The sequence below is a fragment of the Neolamprologus brichardi genome, chromosome 17 (genome assembly GCF_056152115.1).
Source record: "Neolamprologus brichardi isolate AB-2024 chromosome 17, ASM5615211v1, whole genome shotgun sequence".
Taxonomy (NCBI): Eukaryota; Metazoa; Chordata; class Actinopteri; order Cichliformes; family Cichlidae; genus Neolamprologus; species Neolamprologus brichardi.
In genome coordinates, this window is record NC_142120.1 from 7,616,997 (window position 1) to 7,633,270 (window position 16,274).

At 40.2% G+C, this 16,274-nt stretch overlaps 1 protein-coding gene across 1 annotated transcript in view; it reads right to left on the reverse strand.

Moving 5' to 3' along the window:
- Positions 1-16,274, reverse strand: part of dock4b (dedicator of cytokinesis 4b) — a 142,523-nt gene that overhangs the window by 27,359 nt on the left and 98,890 nt on the right. The window contains exons 29-41 of the mRNA XM_087830308.1: positions 15,797-15,897; positions 15,492-15,550; positions 14,054-14,202; positions 13,137-13,222; positions 11,767-11,793; positions 11,263-11,358; positions 11,116-11,176; positions 9,718-9,811; positions 7,364-7,512; positions 5,872-5,958; positions 5,617-5,721; positions 5,189-5,330; positions 2,101-2,267 (exon numbers count right to left, since the gene is read on the reverse strand). Coding sequence (XP_087686434.1) covers positions 2,101-2,267; positions 5,189-5,330; positions 5,617-5,721; positions 5,872-5,958; positions 7,364-7,512; positions 9,718-9,811; positions 11,116-11,176; positions 11,263-11,358; positions 11,767-11,793; positions 13,137-13,222; positions 14,054-14,202; positions 15,492-15,550; positions 15,797-15,897 — 1,323 coding nt within the window. The remainder of the gene's footprint in view (positions 1-2,100; positions 2,268-5,188; positions 5,331-5,616; positions 5,722-5,871; positions 5,959-7,363; positions 7,513-9,717; positions 9,812-11,115; positions 11,177-11,262; positions 11,359-11,766; positions 11,794-13,136; positions 13,223-14,053; positions 14,203-15,491; positions 15,551-15,796; positions 15,898-16,274) is intronic.

Consider the following 16,274-nt stretch of genomic DNA (forward strand, 5'->3'; position numbering starts at 1 on the left):
CAGCAAGAAGGTCCTGAGTTCAATTGTGGTTAACTGGTAACTCTAAATTTCCCATAGTTGTGAATGCAGGTGTGAATGGTTGTCTGTGTCTATGTGTTAGCCCTGGCAACCTGTCCAGGGTGTTCCCTGCCTCTTGCCCTAAGATAGCTGGGATCGGCTCCAGAACCCCCCCCCCAAAAAAAAAAAAATAGGATAGAAGGATAAAAGAGAATAGATGGATGGATGGTATTTTTACTTTATATTTTTGTGTCATTTGCGTATTTTTACCTTTAAACCTAAGTATTGGATATATCTGTTACCTTAACCCCCACATCTTCATTTTATCCTAATTTCTTTCAAAAATCTGTAATCCTTTCACAACTTTGGGGGTGTTTTTGTTCGGCTGATCCTTCTAAAGGCCTTCTAATGATCAAGATGCTAACACAGTATAGCATCATTTATTTAGAGACAGTATCTTGCTCAAGGACACTCCAGCAGAGCAGATGAGCGCTGACATGCACTATTGATCCAGTGTCCTCAGGTTGAAGAAAGGTCTTCCGACGCACTACACAACATTGCTGCCCTTTTATTGATTTTATGTTTTTTAAGGCCAAGAAATCCTCCTAAACATGTCTTGAGAAAAAAAAAACAAGATAGAAAAAAAACATGCACTGCAGTTTAAGAGCAGGAAGTTGAAAGCAGAATCTCACATAAAAAAGCAATTTCTGTCATGCAGATAGTGTAGAAATGTTTAGCTGATTTAGAGTTTAGAAATGTGTTAACATAGAATCTAGAATTATTGTAGAGACATTGACACTGCCCTCAATGTAATAAAGGCCTGATGGTGTCCTGAATTTAGGAGCAGAGTATAGGAGACCCTCCCCAGTTGAACTGTGAAACTAAAACAGAGAGGAGTTAATCCTGAGAGAAAATTCCCCAGAGAATGTTTGGGTGGGGGTCTCAACATTTGACCTGGATAACTGTGGTCTGGAAGGGAAATGGGTTTTTTATGACCTCTAGGGAGTCACCTACACCCACAGTGTTTTAACTGTCACGCACACTCACTTACGTGCACACACATACATACAGGTATGTGTACACAGTCACACACGAGCACTCACATAGACACAGACACAGAGTTTGCAGCACACCGTAGGGGGGTTTTATGATGGGGACACCTCTATAAAGCTGGCTGTAACTAACAAAGGGGTGAAGATTTTGCAGAGGGACACACCGGCCTCGTCTTCCCTTCTAGAAGTGCATGCTTAAATGAAGATGAATAAAGATGAATAAAAGTTTTGTGAAAATGACTACTGAGTTCCGGTGCCGTCTCTGGATGCCTCGACGAATAAAAGAACAGGGGTAAAACTGATTTCGCAACAATAGAAACTTCAAGAAAAGCTTTCTTTCCTACTTCCGTTTATTACCATATCCTTTCTGCGGCATACTCTTGTCACTATGTGAAAGTTTATTATAGATATTATTTCCATCTAAGGACCAGAAATATCCAGTCCTGATGGAAATATGATATCACGATTAAATTTGGCCAAATAGCCTTGATGGAAGTGAGATGAGAAGGCTGCATGAAGCGTGTGCATTAAAGCAGAATATTTATGACAATAATATCCGCGTCTGTGTGTCGGGTGTGCATATCTGTTTAGAGTGTGTGCATCTGCGTGACTGTTTGAGTGTGTGTAACTGCCTCACGCTGTACAGGCTTCATTTGCACCAAGCAGTACACTGCTCTGACTAGTATCCGAGTTCCTGTGTATAATTACTGATACCGGAGTCACAATGAATAAAACATGCACTATACACAAAGTAATACCTGAGCACTGGTTCAAACTATCACTCCCTACATGGCCCATGATGGATGAACCGGGCAGAGAAGGAAGTAAATGAAGCCGTTTCGTATCAGTGAAAAATGTTAATGTTCAGAAATGTATGATTTTAACTTTTGAAATATTCATTAAAAAAAGACCTGTTTTCATGGCACATAACATTTTGCAGTGACTCCACATCCAGACTCATTTTTTCCCCTTTTTTCCACTCAGCACTAATCCACAATCGATGGTTTGAAGAGAAGATAACCTTAGATAAATGCAGAGAAATTTTCTTTACCTTAAACTCATTCTCCTTGTCTTTGGTGCCCTTGTGAAAGGGCCGGTCATATCTGAACCTCCAGATGTGATTAAACTTGTAGAAGCTTTTGATGTTGTCAGGCACTCCATCTCTCTGTAGCACATCCTGACTGTCGGGGATGGGGGTTACAGCATAGATCTGCAGGTCTGAAAGCCCCTGAAGTTAAGGAAAGTGCAAGAGAGAGTGACAAGGGAAAGCACTGCAGACTTAAATGGAAAGAAATCTTCAATGACCCAAATGCATATCGGAACGTCAAACAGGACAAAGACACACATAGGCAAGAGCTTATGTGCATCTTTAATCAAGATATTGGCCACACATTTGCTTGCATAGACTAATGTAGGGGTAGGGAACGTTAGTCCTAGAGAGCCAGTGTCCTGCAGGTTTTAGATCTCATCCTGGGACACCATATCTGACTCAAATGATTAGGTCATTATCAGGCCTTTGGAGAACTTCAAGAAATGTTGAGGAGGTAATTTAGCCATTTAAAGCAGCTGTGTTGGATCAAGGACACACCTAAAACCTGCAGGACACCGGCTCTCGAGGCCTGGAGTTCCCTACCCCTTGACTAATGTATAGTCAAGCCAGACCAACGTATCAGCTAGTTAATATCATTGGACAATATCAGCGATTTGCTGATATGTGTATCAGCATTTGTAGCTGCTGATAAAGGAAATTTTTAAAAGATGAGACAGAAGAAACACCTTTCGACCATGTTGTAAGCGATGATGTTGCGTAGTTTGTCCACCAGAGGGCACTCTGCAACTTCCATGTTGACAACACGTTTTTGAAACCATAAAGTTTAGTTTTAAACTGCATTGTCAAATTATTTCTAGAACAGACTCACTAATATCTTCCCAAAATAACTGTGAGGAAAATCTTTTTATGTTTCAAAATCTGATATATATCGGTCTATATATGAGTATGAGAAATTACCAAATGTCGGTACGGCCTTAAAAATCCTATGTTAGTCAGGTTCTAATGCACAGCACATATCAAATTTTGCTCAAATTGTGTGTAATGCGTGTAATATATGTGTAAAACATGGTGAAGGTTCTGTCATTGTTTGGTAAACGTTTCAAAATTGATGTAATAAATGCAGAAAAGTACTGGGAGATTTTGAATCATCAATAACATAACAACACCTGCATGGCAATAATGTTTCAGCATGACAATGATCCCAAATACCCTGAAAATGCATTAAATGGATATCTGGATGGAAAAGTGCACAGTGGAGCACTATCAGTCATGGACTGGCCTCCCCAGATCAACATTATTAAAGCAGTGTGGGATCATCCTGACAGAATATGCAACAAAAAGCATCAAACATCCAAAGAAGATCTTTATATGTCCTTCGAGAAGCCTGGTGAACTATTCCTGAAGACTACTTAAAGAAATGACACTAAAATGTGCCTAAGGGAGTTGAGGCTATGTTGAAGAATAAACGTGATCATACCACATATTGACTTCCAAGCTTGTTAGGATTATACAAGCTGTTTTTTTGCTTAATATGTTGTATTGTCATGTATGTTTCCCCATGTTTCAATAAATTGCAGCACCTACTTCCCATTTTCCTGGCAGAATTAAAGGAAATGATGGGTGACTCAAAACTTTTGCCCAACACTGTAAAGCAAGAGGGAAAAATAAGTTTTTCTTTTGACTAGTATGAGAAAACATACAGTGAGACTTGACAACTTGAGCAGTGTAAAAAGGCAAGGAGTGAAAAGTGAGTTAAGTGTCTTTCAAAAATGCCCAGCCTCTCCTTTATTATGAGAAACCCTGCACTGATGAACAACTATATCAGAGACAGGGAGGAGAGCTGATGCACAGGAATTCATATGCATGAGTGTTTGTATCAAGGATTTACAGATGGGTGAGCAATCAGAGAGACTATTGATTGGCCTAATGTGAGAACAACACAGCCGCTACTTCATTCAGACGTCACTTTGAGTGGGGCATCTGTATAAAAGGCAGGCACATCGCACATAAACTATTCAAAAATGAAAAGTACATCTTAACTTGAGGCTATTTTCTAATCAGTTTACATTTTGATGTCACCCGCACACCGGGAATATTTCCTAACGGCAACTTTGAGGGCTGCAACACTACTGTGTTGACAAACTCTGCCAACCTCCAGACAGGAAGACATACGAACACCTGCCAAAATACTTTAAACCTTTTTGCGATTGTTCCTGCTACACTAAGACTGCAATTTGCCGCAGTGACAAACACACACACAGAAAGACAGACACCAGCCTCACTTTCATAGCTGGTAAACACGTCTCTCCATCTTCAGCCCTGTTCTCTCTTTTACTGTTGTTTCCTTCAGTCTTTGTGTCACTATGTCATCGAGTCTGCCTGTTTTCTTCCCTCTTCTATCTAGGCCAACAGTTGTCCCTTACATTGGTGTGAATAATTAAAAAGTCCCACATACTGTAGGAGTGAATCTGAACACTGCATGGAAATGAGAAAAATGAAGGGAGCTTGAGCTTAAGTTAGTTGATTTGTACCTGGTCCCTGGTAGGAACATGGCTTAGTTGTTGTGTTTAAGGAAATGCAACACCTTAGTGCAGGGGTCCCCAATCCCAGTCCACAAGGGCTGGTGTCCCTGCAGGTTTTAGATGTGTCCTTGATCCATCACAGCTGATTTACATGGATAAATTACCTTCTCAACATGTCTTGAAGTTCTCCAGAGGCCTGGTAATGAACTAATCATGTGATTCAGGTGTGTTGACCCAGGGTGAGATCTAAAACCTGCAGGGACACCGGCCCTCGTAAACTGGGATTGGGGACCCCTGCCTTAGTGTGTCTGATTGTGATTTGTATTACATTTTGCATACTGCATGCAATTTGCAGCACTGTATGTTTGTGTGATAGCATGTGCCTCATGTCGCCTGCAGGGCAATTGTGTACATGTATACACGAGGCTAGCTGAGCCTCCCTGGCAGCACAGTACACATGCATATGCAGTCGGTTTAGTCCCCACGTCCAAGACTGTATCTGCTTAGTTGGGGTTTCATGTTTGACCACAACTTTATTTCATGCCTCCATGTACACTGAAGGATACACTGTGCGTCTGCCTGGTATATGGTCTGGTCGGGCTGGTTTACGTGCTGCATGGCGATGGCGTGGGGGAACTCGTTGAGCATCCGCTGCTGGAACGCCTCCAGCCTCTCGTAGTCGTGGCCTCGGCACACAAACTCCTTATTCTGCAGTGGAGGGGGGTTAGGAAAGAAGCAGCGTGAGGTTAGCTTGACATCTAGTGGGCACAGACTGAAACTGCAGCACCATCTGCAAACTCCACCAAGGACAGGGCCTGTTACATCATTAAATGGCACAGAATAAGACTTGCTGAATGTCACCTTCCACTGGAAGAGTCTTATATAAGAAAAGTTAATTCTTTCAGAAGCGCCGTCTCTTTTTTGAAGAGGGTGAAAGTATTATTCCCTTCAACTAGCTGTTCAAGACAAAGAGGGAATATGGTGATTTACATACCCGTAAGAAGAAAGGAAACTTCTTCCCATAGAATCCGACTCTGAAGAATTCAGGTTCTAATCTTTGCTGATCCATGATCTTGTCATAGAGAGATGCTTCCATCATCTGACAATAAAAGACAAAACTGCTTATAAACCAACAGTGTCTAATCTGTTAGTTATATTGTGCATTTTTCTGACTAACCAGGGCATCATCAGGTTACAAAAAACAAAGGACTCCTCAAGCAGCATCCCCACAGCTTCTGGAACAACTTACCCTCATTTTACTCAAGTTCCTGTAGTCGTAGTACGACTCGTACTGGTCAGCAAGCTCTCTGCAAAGGATGATGCCATTCTCCCAACACTGAGGACACAAAAACACACACTTATTCCCTGTCACTTTCATCGTGCCCAGTCTGACAGTTACAGACTGACCCGAAACCTACTTAACGCTAAGACACTTGTTCTGCAGTGCTCACACAATCGGTCTCCACTGGATGGCACTGGCGAGTCAACAACGCCAGCAGACACAAACAACCTCTCGATGCAGGTACGTGCACCACCGACCATCTCACTAATTAAATGAAAAGCTTTCCTTTCCTGCTGCGTTCCACTCTGTGATCGGGAGCACTGGAAGATGGCATAATTCGTGAATGTAAAGGATATTTGCACTACGAGTAACGAGGGGTGGCATTTTTAACGATTCAAAGAGATCCCCCCCCCCCCAAACATCCGAGGTAGTGATGCGTTATTTTGAGAGGGTGAGCGTTGTTTTGTTTTGCCATTTCCCCCCTTCCCTTGAGAGTACAGAGAAACAGCAAAGGTAGTTAGGATAACGAGATAAAAGTGGAAAAGAGAAGTGAAGTTGGGATGATGAAAGAAAGCAGCCCCTGAGAGACGAAAACAAAACTACAGCCTGGGAACCGTTTATCAAGTGAGAAACGCTGCGTCCTGAATTAGCTGAGCTCTGTTTGCGCTCACATTTCTCACTGATGAGATTATTTTAGCTAAATGTGGCACCATCAGAGCGAATCATGCTTTAACAGTCGGCGTGGCCATCATCGCCATCTGAGAGGAATGGTGTGGAATACTGCGGGACAATATGGATCCCGCTCTAATTACAGCTACCTGCAATTTCCCTGATTAAGTGGAAGAGGTGCTGCTACCTCTAGTCAACGTCACAGTTCATAACAGAGAGAAATATCTGTGTACAAGGCTTTTGGCCTTTCTCTTTATTTAACGTGAATGATGTCGTATCTACTAAACAAGCAGGAAAAGAAGTTCTCTCATCTTTCACCCCGATGCGTCTGAGCCGACTATTAATGTTTCATGAAACTGTTGGTGCTTATTATTTTGAAATATACGTATTAATGGCCAGCATATATTTACTCTAGGAGAGCCATCATGTCTGCGCCTCTATTTCGTTGCCAGGTATGAAATAGAAATGCATTTAAATTCGAAGGCTCTTGAATATGCATGAGAAGCTGACGTGCTGCTGGGTATTAGCTTGGCACAAATTCCTCTGAATAAAACTAAACATGCTGTTGCTTTACACTGGCACAGTACATTCACTGGCATTTAGCGGTGATATAGGGAACCAGTTGTCCTGCTGGTGTTTGGGCTCAGCTTACTTCCTTCATTCTACCTTGCCAGTGTGCTAGAAATGTCACAGATTACATCACATGACAAATGTTCTGGTTTCTGTAAAGTCAAATGCAAATGCATTGGACGGATGACTGTGGAGGAAAAACTGGCGCTTTCCAGCTTACCTTCCCCCTGTCGAAGTTCTGGATGATAGTGAGATGCAAATATTCTTTCCTTTGCCACTCGCTCTGCATGGGGTAGTTGAGAAACTCTCTGAGCGGCCTGTCTGACCATTCCAGTAACTCGTCATAGAGCAGCAGGGTGTATGACGCCTCTGTGAGCATACACAGAGAAAAACAGCATATTAATTTACATTTAACAGCTTGTTTTTTTTCTTGTTTAAAGAACTTGTGAATGATTCAGTGTCTCAAATACTGATGAATACACTGAAGCAGAAGAACATGAACAGATGACAACATGAAAGCACATTTCAATAATCATCATACAGTATGTGTTCAGACCAGGGGTTAAAGTGGGACGGATCTATGTGGAACCGCAATCCCACACCTTTGATTAATGACCAATTAAATCTAATAGGCAGTGAGGTTGATTTTCATATGCTGCAGTCTGGCGATGCTTCCAACTGATGCCACAGAAACCATTAAATCACCCCGTGGTCACACCTGCATGCAGCATTTTTTACCCTCCTTCTCTCCCCTGTTGCAGCTGTGGTTAATGCTTACATGTCATATCCTGATTCACATGATTTATTTTTACATTTTTAATCCAAATGTGTGTAAAATCTATGATCTTCATCAGTCTAAATAATGCATATTATGCATGGGTTTTTCTTTTTTTAAACATCTGCGGATATTCTGGCCTATCTCATAAGAGAAACATAACACTTTTTTGTGTCTATCCCTTTCTTTATTGGGTGACCACACTGCTAAAAATGTAAAACATTAACATGGCCTCCAACACATTACCCATTTCTTCTTTTTATACTTTTTAGCCAATGTCTTTTTATTGAGTGTTTCTTTCATACATATAAACAAAAAGACGCTAAAAAAGAAAGAAAAGAAAAGAAGAAAGGGAAATAAAGAAAAAAAGAGAAGAATAAACATATGTTTAATATTTTCCCATATAACATAATCCCTGCAAAATAATTCATTCCCACCCAGGTCACTGCCCTAGACCTGTACACTGTATTTCCACACCTGACATAAGAGAGTTTGCTGAAAAATTGTTATAGATTTTGAAATGCATCAAGGAAAGGACCCTACATGCTTTGAAATTTCCCAGTGGAGTTCTGAGTGAATGTCTTATTTTCTCTTTTCTACACACAACATGAGGTCATATAACTACTGTTTGTGAGTGGGAGGGGCAGCGTTCCGCCACCTCAGTAGGATTGACCTCCTAGCCCACAGGGAACAGAATGGAGAGGAGAGTTGGTAGGAGGGAGAGGAAGACAAGGCTACTCTTCAGAATCAAGTGAGGAAAGCTTTGCCCTGTGCATGTCTGCATTTCTCTGTTGCACTTTGTTGCACGTGCCTTCTAACTCCTTATTTCTCCTCTGCGTTTCCTGAAGCGCACACTGCAGGTCTTCATGTCTTTTCTCTTGTTCTTGATTTTGCGCCTGCACTTCAGTATAAACTTCTCTGTATTTTTATCAGCATTTCATTGAACCTACACTCCATCTTTGAACATCTTTTTTCATTCTAGTTCAATGGTTTTATCCTTCATTTTTTAACATATACCTGCCGTTCTAGATTTCTCCTCTCAAAGTCATAGAGAGTAGAGAATCTGGAGAAATTCAGCTTCTTTCTGATTTTCTTGCACTTTATCTTGAAGTATTTGTGTGTAATTCTATTTCAAGCGACACTTGCAAGCCTTCATTGTATTTCTCGATGCTCTGTTCTGTTTAAACTGTTAAAATTTTAATTGGTGCCCAAGGCGGGTAAATTGTGTCCAAAATGTTGCCACCAGATGGTGCATCTTTGTGGAGAAAAGCCATGAATCTGTTCATCTAAACCTGATCTATTTGTTAACATTATTGGAATGAGATCACTGATACAAGATGTGGGTAAGGTGTTCCGGTCTAGCATGTCCTAACATGCGTAGACCCCAACATGTTGACAAGATTACATCTATTGGCTGGCCTAGGAAAGACTCCCCGGATAAGCTGGAGGAGGTGGCCAGAGGGAGGTCTGGGCTTCCCTGCTGGCCGACTAAGAAATTAGTGATGGCTCATGTAATATCTTCTTATTAATCGTAGAATGTAGTGGCTAAATCCACAAAGTTTAGTAAACCTCAGAACCAGCAGCAGCAAAAGCTGCACAAAGAAAAAAAATTTAAACCTACTGGACCTCACAATGGGAATTACGTAATGACTTATTTCTGTCCCCTTACAGCAGACCTTATGATTCCCTGCCAAATCCCAACTTAAAGCCCTGGTTATGACAAACAGTAAAACAGCAATAATGCATCACCCACGCTCAGTCACACTGTACTACAAGGCAGTATATTCCTTTCAATGTACCTGTGTAGTTTTGTGCTTTCAAATGCAGATCATACAGTTTGTGAATGTAGCGGATGTACATCTCCTCTTTGTTCAACTCTGTTTTGTAGAAGTTCTGGCAGGAGCCGATGATTCAATGAAAAAACATGAGAGAAAGACGGAAAACATTAGCAGAGAGACCATCATAACCATTAGAGAGGGAATTTAAACAAGTAATGAAGGCATTTAAAAGTGGTGCAACAATATAGTTCAGCTGCTGATTTGCAGGGGCCTTTTGATCCCTCTGCCTACACACTAGGGCTGCCACAAACAATTATTTTGATAGTCGACTAGTCACCGATTATTTTTGCGATTAGTCGACTAATCAGATCATGCATCCATTGGACGTACAGCGTACACCAGCATACATCTGCTCTTATATAACTATCATTAACTTACAGCTTTAAGTGTTTAAGGTATGTGCTAACTAAAAATAAAGACAAGATTATAGTTTATTAAATTTTAATGAAATTTGCAGATTGTTTCGGTGAAGTTTAATAAACTCCTTGCTATCTAAAATATAACGGGACACCGGAGTATATTCTCGAGCATCTCACACTTCTGATAATCAGTTGTCTGCTTGACGTTTATTCAGCTGTGTAAAAACTATAACTTTAATCTCAGCCAAACCGAAATACTAAAAAAAAGGCCAAACAATAACATTGTTAAGCTATCTAAGTGACTTATATATGTTTAACCTGAGTAGTGAAAGACGGCGGTGGGTGTTCTCACGGGCTCTAGTGAGCCTTGCCCCCGGCTAGCTATCGAGCTGGTGGGTAACAGACGTCTCCGAAAACGTCGGAGCACTTTTGAAAATATGTGGTGTCTTGATAAACTGAGCAGATATTTGAGGTTTACACAGCTACATTCTCGCCTGAAAATATGTTAAACGTTTATTTTGTGACCCAGAAAGAATAATAAGAGTAACATTAAAACTAACTAGCTGCCGCCATTGTTGGAAACTGAGCTGGGCTGCGCTATGAATTCTGGGACAGAGATACTTCTTCTTCGGAGTTTAACGGCAGCTGGCATCCTTGTACATGCAGTGCTGCCATCTTCTGTTTCAGTCCGTTATTACACTCTTAAACCCTACTACTTATTCCTGCGTCTTTTGTGATCTTACAAAGCTTCAAACGGCGCGACGATTTTGATAGTCGACGTAATCGTGACTAGTCGACTAATCGTGGCAGCCCTACTACACACTGAGGTCATCTTGCGCATAACTCCATTTAGATTAAAAAAAACCCCACAAGAATACTCAATTATCAACTATATATAACATATGTTTTACTTTTTTCATCATTTTGAAATAAAAAGGTAATAACTTCAGAGTGGAATAGCAACAGAAGATAAACATTGACATATTTGCCTGACACTCACCAGTAAACTGACAGTACATCCGATCTTTTTGCCATCCACTTCTCCCAACTTCATACAATCCCTGCAATAGAAACATTGAGAATTTGACTAAAAAGACCAAGCACGTGTGTCTCCGGAAGTATTTTGTGAACGTGTGCGCGCGCTCACCTGTAGTCTAGCAGTCTTTCCATTAAACGAGTGACGGTAGCGATCAGAGAGATCCCGCTCTCCCTCCAGGTCTCTCTCTCGATCTTCTTCAGCAGGCTGAAGGACAAATGAAGAGAGACAGAACAAGACAAAAATGTAAAGACCAAAAGAGACGGGGAGGGCAAATGAAGGGGGGGGGAGTAGATACGAAAGCATCGGCGATGGAAGAAACAACTAAGAAAGGAAAGGAGGCGAAGCAAAATTAATAGCAGTCATACTGGTGTCACCTATGCTTGTTGGCCTGCCTACAGGAGCTCAAGAAAGAAAAAACATAAAGGTGGCTAAAAATTTTTTTACAACACCTTATTTACTGTTATGCCACCAAAACAGGTTTTTATAGAATTAAGGGCAAACACACAACAGCCAAAATACTGAAGCTGTTTATTCTTCTTTTTTTTTGTGTAATTGCTCCACATTTCCCCTCACACAAACGACACTGAGAGAACAAAGAGGAGGGTGTCTTACCTAGGGTACGGACCAAACAGAGGAATTCTACTCCAGGCGGGAAGCATAGGCGGAATAAATTAATATTAATATTAGCACACACTCACACAGGTTAGTTTAGGGATTAGTGGAGTTAGTAGGAAAAAAAAAAAATTAGGAACTTAAAGTAGGCTTAAATCATGAAAAACAAAAGAAAATTGCAATTAAACATAAAAACTGTTAATAATAACTTATTATGCATGATTACAATATAGCGCACACTATAAGTACTGAACTTTAATAAAATGCAGAGGCACTGCGGTTCATATTTTGTAATGTTTCACGCGTACAAATGGTGGGAAAGAGAATGATCGACTATGGAAGACAAAGGGATATTAGAAGTGGATCCATACTCATAAAATAGATCACACTTTAATTTGCGGCTGTGTGACAGCAGAAGAGTGAATCGGAAATACGACTTCATTTAATGCAACGTGGTTTTCTTTTCCTTCTTCTTTTAAAGTTGAAATGCAAGATTTTTGCTTTGAAAGCTTCAAACACTAGCAGCCCAGGGAGAAGGGCGACATAAAAATATGAACAGAAAAGAAGCAGGGACCAACATACGCACACACTCAGGTGAACACACACACACATATATGAAAAGGTGTGCACAAACACTAAGCATGCAGGGGTACAAACCTGGAAACTCAAGGACAGACAAAAGGAGCTGACCAAAGAGGAGGTGTGAGTGAAGATGAAGGCGATTAAATGCCCATCACTTACCTCTCACTGCTTGAAAAATATGCTTTACATAAGCAATTTCAAATACAAAACTACCTATTGTATGTTTGTATAATAATGACATGTTTGTTAGTTTGAAAGTAAGCCTGCAGCTTTCTGTGTTGCTTCCCTCATTAGCTACATGCTCTGAAAGCAACCTAACCCATTTAATGGCTTTCTTTATTGTAGTAAAAGAGGCCTTTTCAGAGCTTTAATGCTGCTATCTGTGCTCTGGGTTTTCAGGGTTAAAGGCTAATTCTCAAAAGCAGAATACTTAGACACATCCACTTCCCGATAAAATGCCCATTTAGTGAGGCAAATGACCTGCAGATTGCAGCCCACGCAGATAATTTACCTGCCTTGTGTGGGTTGCATCATTTAGGTAATTAGACCTCCATAAACAGCTATTTTCACTGGAAGTGCCCAGGTCTCCTAAACTAGCCTTCATACACTTTCAAGTAGGTTTTTGCTGGGATTTTACTGTTTATTGTAAAAATTAATTAATTTTTAAAAATTGATTTAGCGGCCAAATTATTTAACAAATTTGCAGAAACCTTTCCTTCAAAAGTCTTTCTGGAAAATGTCTACTTTATTAGATTTTGTAACATTTTTTGATTCTTTTACCAACTCACATGCTGTTGAAGAGCTCCCTGTATGTCTCATCGCCTTTGCCTTCAGACATCAGGCTGTCCAGCTTGTCAATCAACTTGGCCTCCACCTGTGAGGAAAAGCATTTAAAGCTCAGAGGCTCGCAGTCTGAACAACACTGACATAACAAAGAAGAACGCAGAGCTTGATCTTAAAGTGTACAACATCAAAAAAGTAGCCTAAATTATCGGAATGAGAATGCATAATTCTCTTAAACTTGCAGTATTTGCAATGACCAGCAGAGGGACTCTGACTCTGACTGAGAAATATCTGACTGCTTATTGATCACTTGTTTTATTACCTGAATAGACATTTTACTAATGAGTTTTGAGTACTAGTTTATACAACGTGATACTTTTAGAGAATTGTTGATAATAAAGCAGGATATGCTTTAAAGAGTAAGTTTTGTGATTGACAAGACACCAATCGATCTCACCCCTCTGTCAATTTCTTTACAGTTAAATTGTTAGAATTTACAGTTATGTGAAAAACTAAAGACATGCCATGACCAAGTAGCCTGTAGAACCACCTTTAGCAACAAAAACGTAAGTAGTTGTTTTCTGTAATGCTCTGTCTGTCTCTCACGTTCACATGCTTCAGTTCACCCTAATTATTGTGGTTTCAGAAGTTTCAGAAAATGTAAATAATATTATTATTTAGCAATGAGAAACATAACCAGCTATAAATGAATGTAAATGTTTTGGAAGAAAATTAAACATCACACACACTGCAATTATTACAAGTTATATTTCCAATTATCCAGTTATATAGATGTGGCTTATTTTTGATTATGACAAGGATGAATTTAGCTTTCATTAACCTTTGCAACTAACAGTTAAAGCCAAGATTAAATAGTTCTGAGTTGGTGAATTGATTTCAGTGAAACAGCAGCATGCAATACCTGCTTAAAATTGCCACTGCGTCTTTGCTCCCAGTCCATCATGTCATGGAAAATGGGGATCATGACATTTCTCAGATCAGGTTGAGGCACCAGCGTCACCTCCAGGAACGGCCCAATCATTGCTGGGATGAAGTTCAACTTATGTTCACCTGGAGGAAAGATACAGATCGGCACAGAGGTCAGGCTTTCACTTTATCCCTGCACACAGCATATTGTTTATGTCAGAGACAATTTACCCCAACTCTGGAAAGGTGTCTTCCTTCAAAACCTTTGCAATAAATCCTGCTCTAGCAGTTCATGAAGTTCCCAAAAGCCCCAAAACTTTCTGTTTTGATTGTTTTCTGCTACTCCCCCATTCTAATCATTTAAACAAACATTACACCTTTAAAAAATAATGCCTCAGAAGTTTTGTTGTCTTTGGCTAACACAGCTCTGAAATCAAAAGGTCAAGTGGATTTCTCTCTGTCCTCCCTTTTAGACAGATTCTGATAAAGTGCACTTCACAAATTCCTTCCAATTTGGCTGAAGTGCTAAAACGAAACAACTTAGAGTGCACAGTTTATTCCATCATTTTCAGCAGAAAGATGTAATGTTATTATTATTATCAAATAAAAAAAAGAAAGGAGGGAGGGGGGTTCCAAAGTGTACTTGAAAATGAGAAAAACCACACTTGAACAGTACGTTGGAAATTACCATAAAACAAAATTGCATCCATCCATCACAGAGTCAGAACAAAAGCATCCAAATAAAGGAGACCAAGGCATCCAGTCGGTTGCCATGGTGACAAATGGTATAAAGAAGAAAAAAAGGGTTGTTTTTTTTTTTTTTTTTTAGATCCCATCAGCTCAAGTACAGAGAGTTGTTTGCTTTGTTGCATCACACAGATTCCAAGAGCTTTACTTTTGCACCAGAGGAGCAATAAATATGAATAAATAAAAACAGGATTTAGATAGTTTCAATATAACCACAGGACTTTAAGAGATCCAGCTATTGCTGAAATGGAAGACAGACAGTAGCACTTATAAGTACCTGCAAATATGCCATGTACGTCATTAGGTTAAAATCCCTTTCCAAACATTTAGGTGCTGCATCAGCAAATCTTTTACTTTTTTTTTTCTTTCTGCACACTCTCCAGCCTTTTTTTTTGGCCTCTTTTCCTTTATGAGCACTATGGAGGCTGTAGTGCCATTTATAAATGAAGATTTGGTCCGCATGATGGCCCACGTTGTTACACATCATGCAGATCCATCCATATAATGATCGAGACGGATCCCGTGCATGGAAACATTGAGTAAGTACTCAGTAAGTATCTCTTGTGAATATGCCACATGAAGGACGATGAGCTTAACAACTTTCTCCGTCATGGCTCTAGCCCATGTTGAGGAATAAGATGTGCACAGTGATGGGCACTGACACATTTTTCCCTCTATCACCTTACCTAAATTCTGCCACATGCTGAAGATCTCACAGCCCATCATCACCCTCATGTCTCCATATCTGCATGATAAAAAAAACAACAAGATGCAGTTAAAAATGTGTGCACATACTGATGGAAGCTGTAGAAGAGCATGTTAAGCAGTCATTAGAGTGAGTGTACACTGTGTGTGTCCAGCTGTGTTGAGGTTCTTGACAGACAGGAGGAGCAAGATAGAGCGGCTTGTTGAGTAGGCGTGTGGCTCATTACAGACTGCTCTAACGCATCCAGCAAAGAATACCAAGCATTTGCAAATAATCAGCACTTACTTTTCCAGTATTTTCTTTCTCTTGGAGGGAGAGAAGGATTCAAGTTGAAGACAGGGCTGGTTGATAAATATTACAGACAGGTAGAAATACGAATCCCACACCTGCAATAAAAAAACATCACTTTGTTAACGTGCACAACCTCCTGACTTTAACCTACAAAAGTGTCTACCTGCACGTGGGTACACAGTAACTTACTATGAGACATAATACTGATAGGACAAACAGCCTCGCAAATCTTCAGATTACATCATTTTCATTAAGCCAATAGCAGCAGCAATCCTACAAAATTCCGCTATTAAAGGAATTCAAACTGAAAAAACAGACCATAGGATAAGCCTATATGCTGATGATGTGTTACTTTACCTTGAGAACTCACATACCTCTCTTCTTAAGATGATCACACTTATAGATCACTTGTCTATATTAGACTATTCCATCAACTAGAGTAAATCAACAGTTTCGCCTCTGAATTGAATCT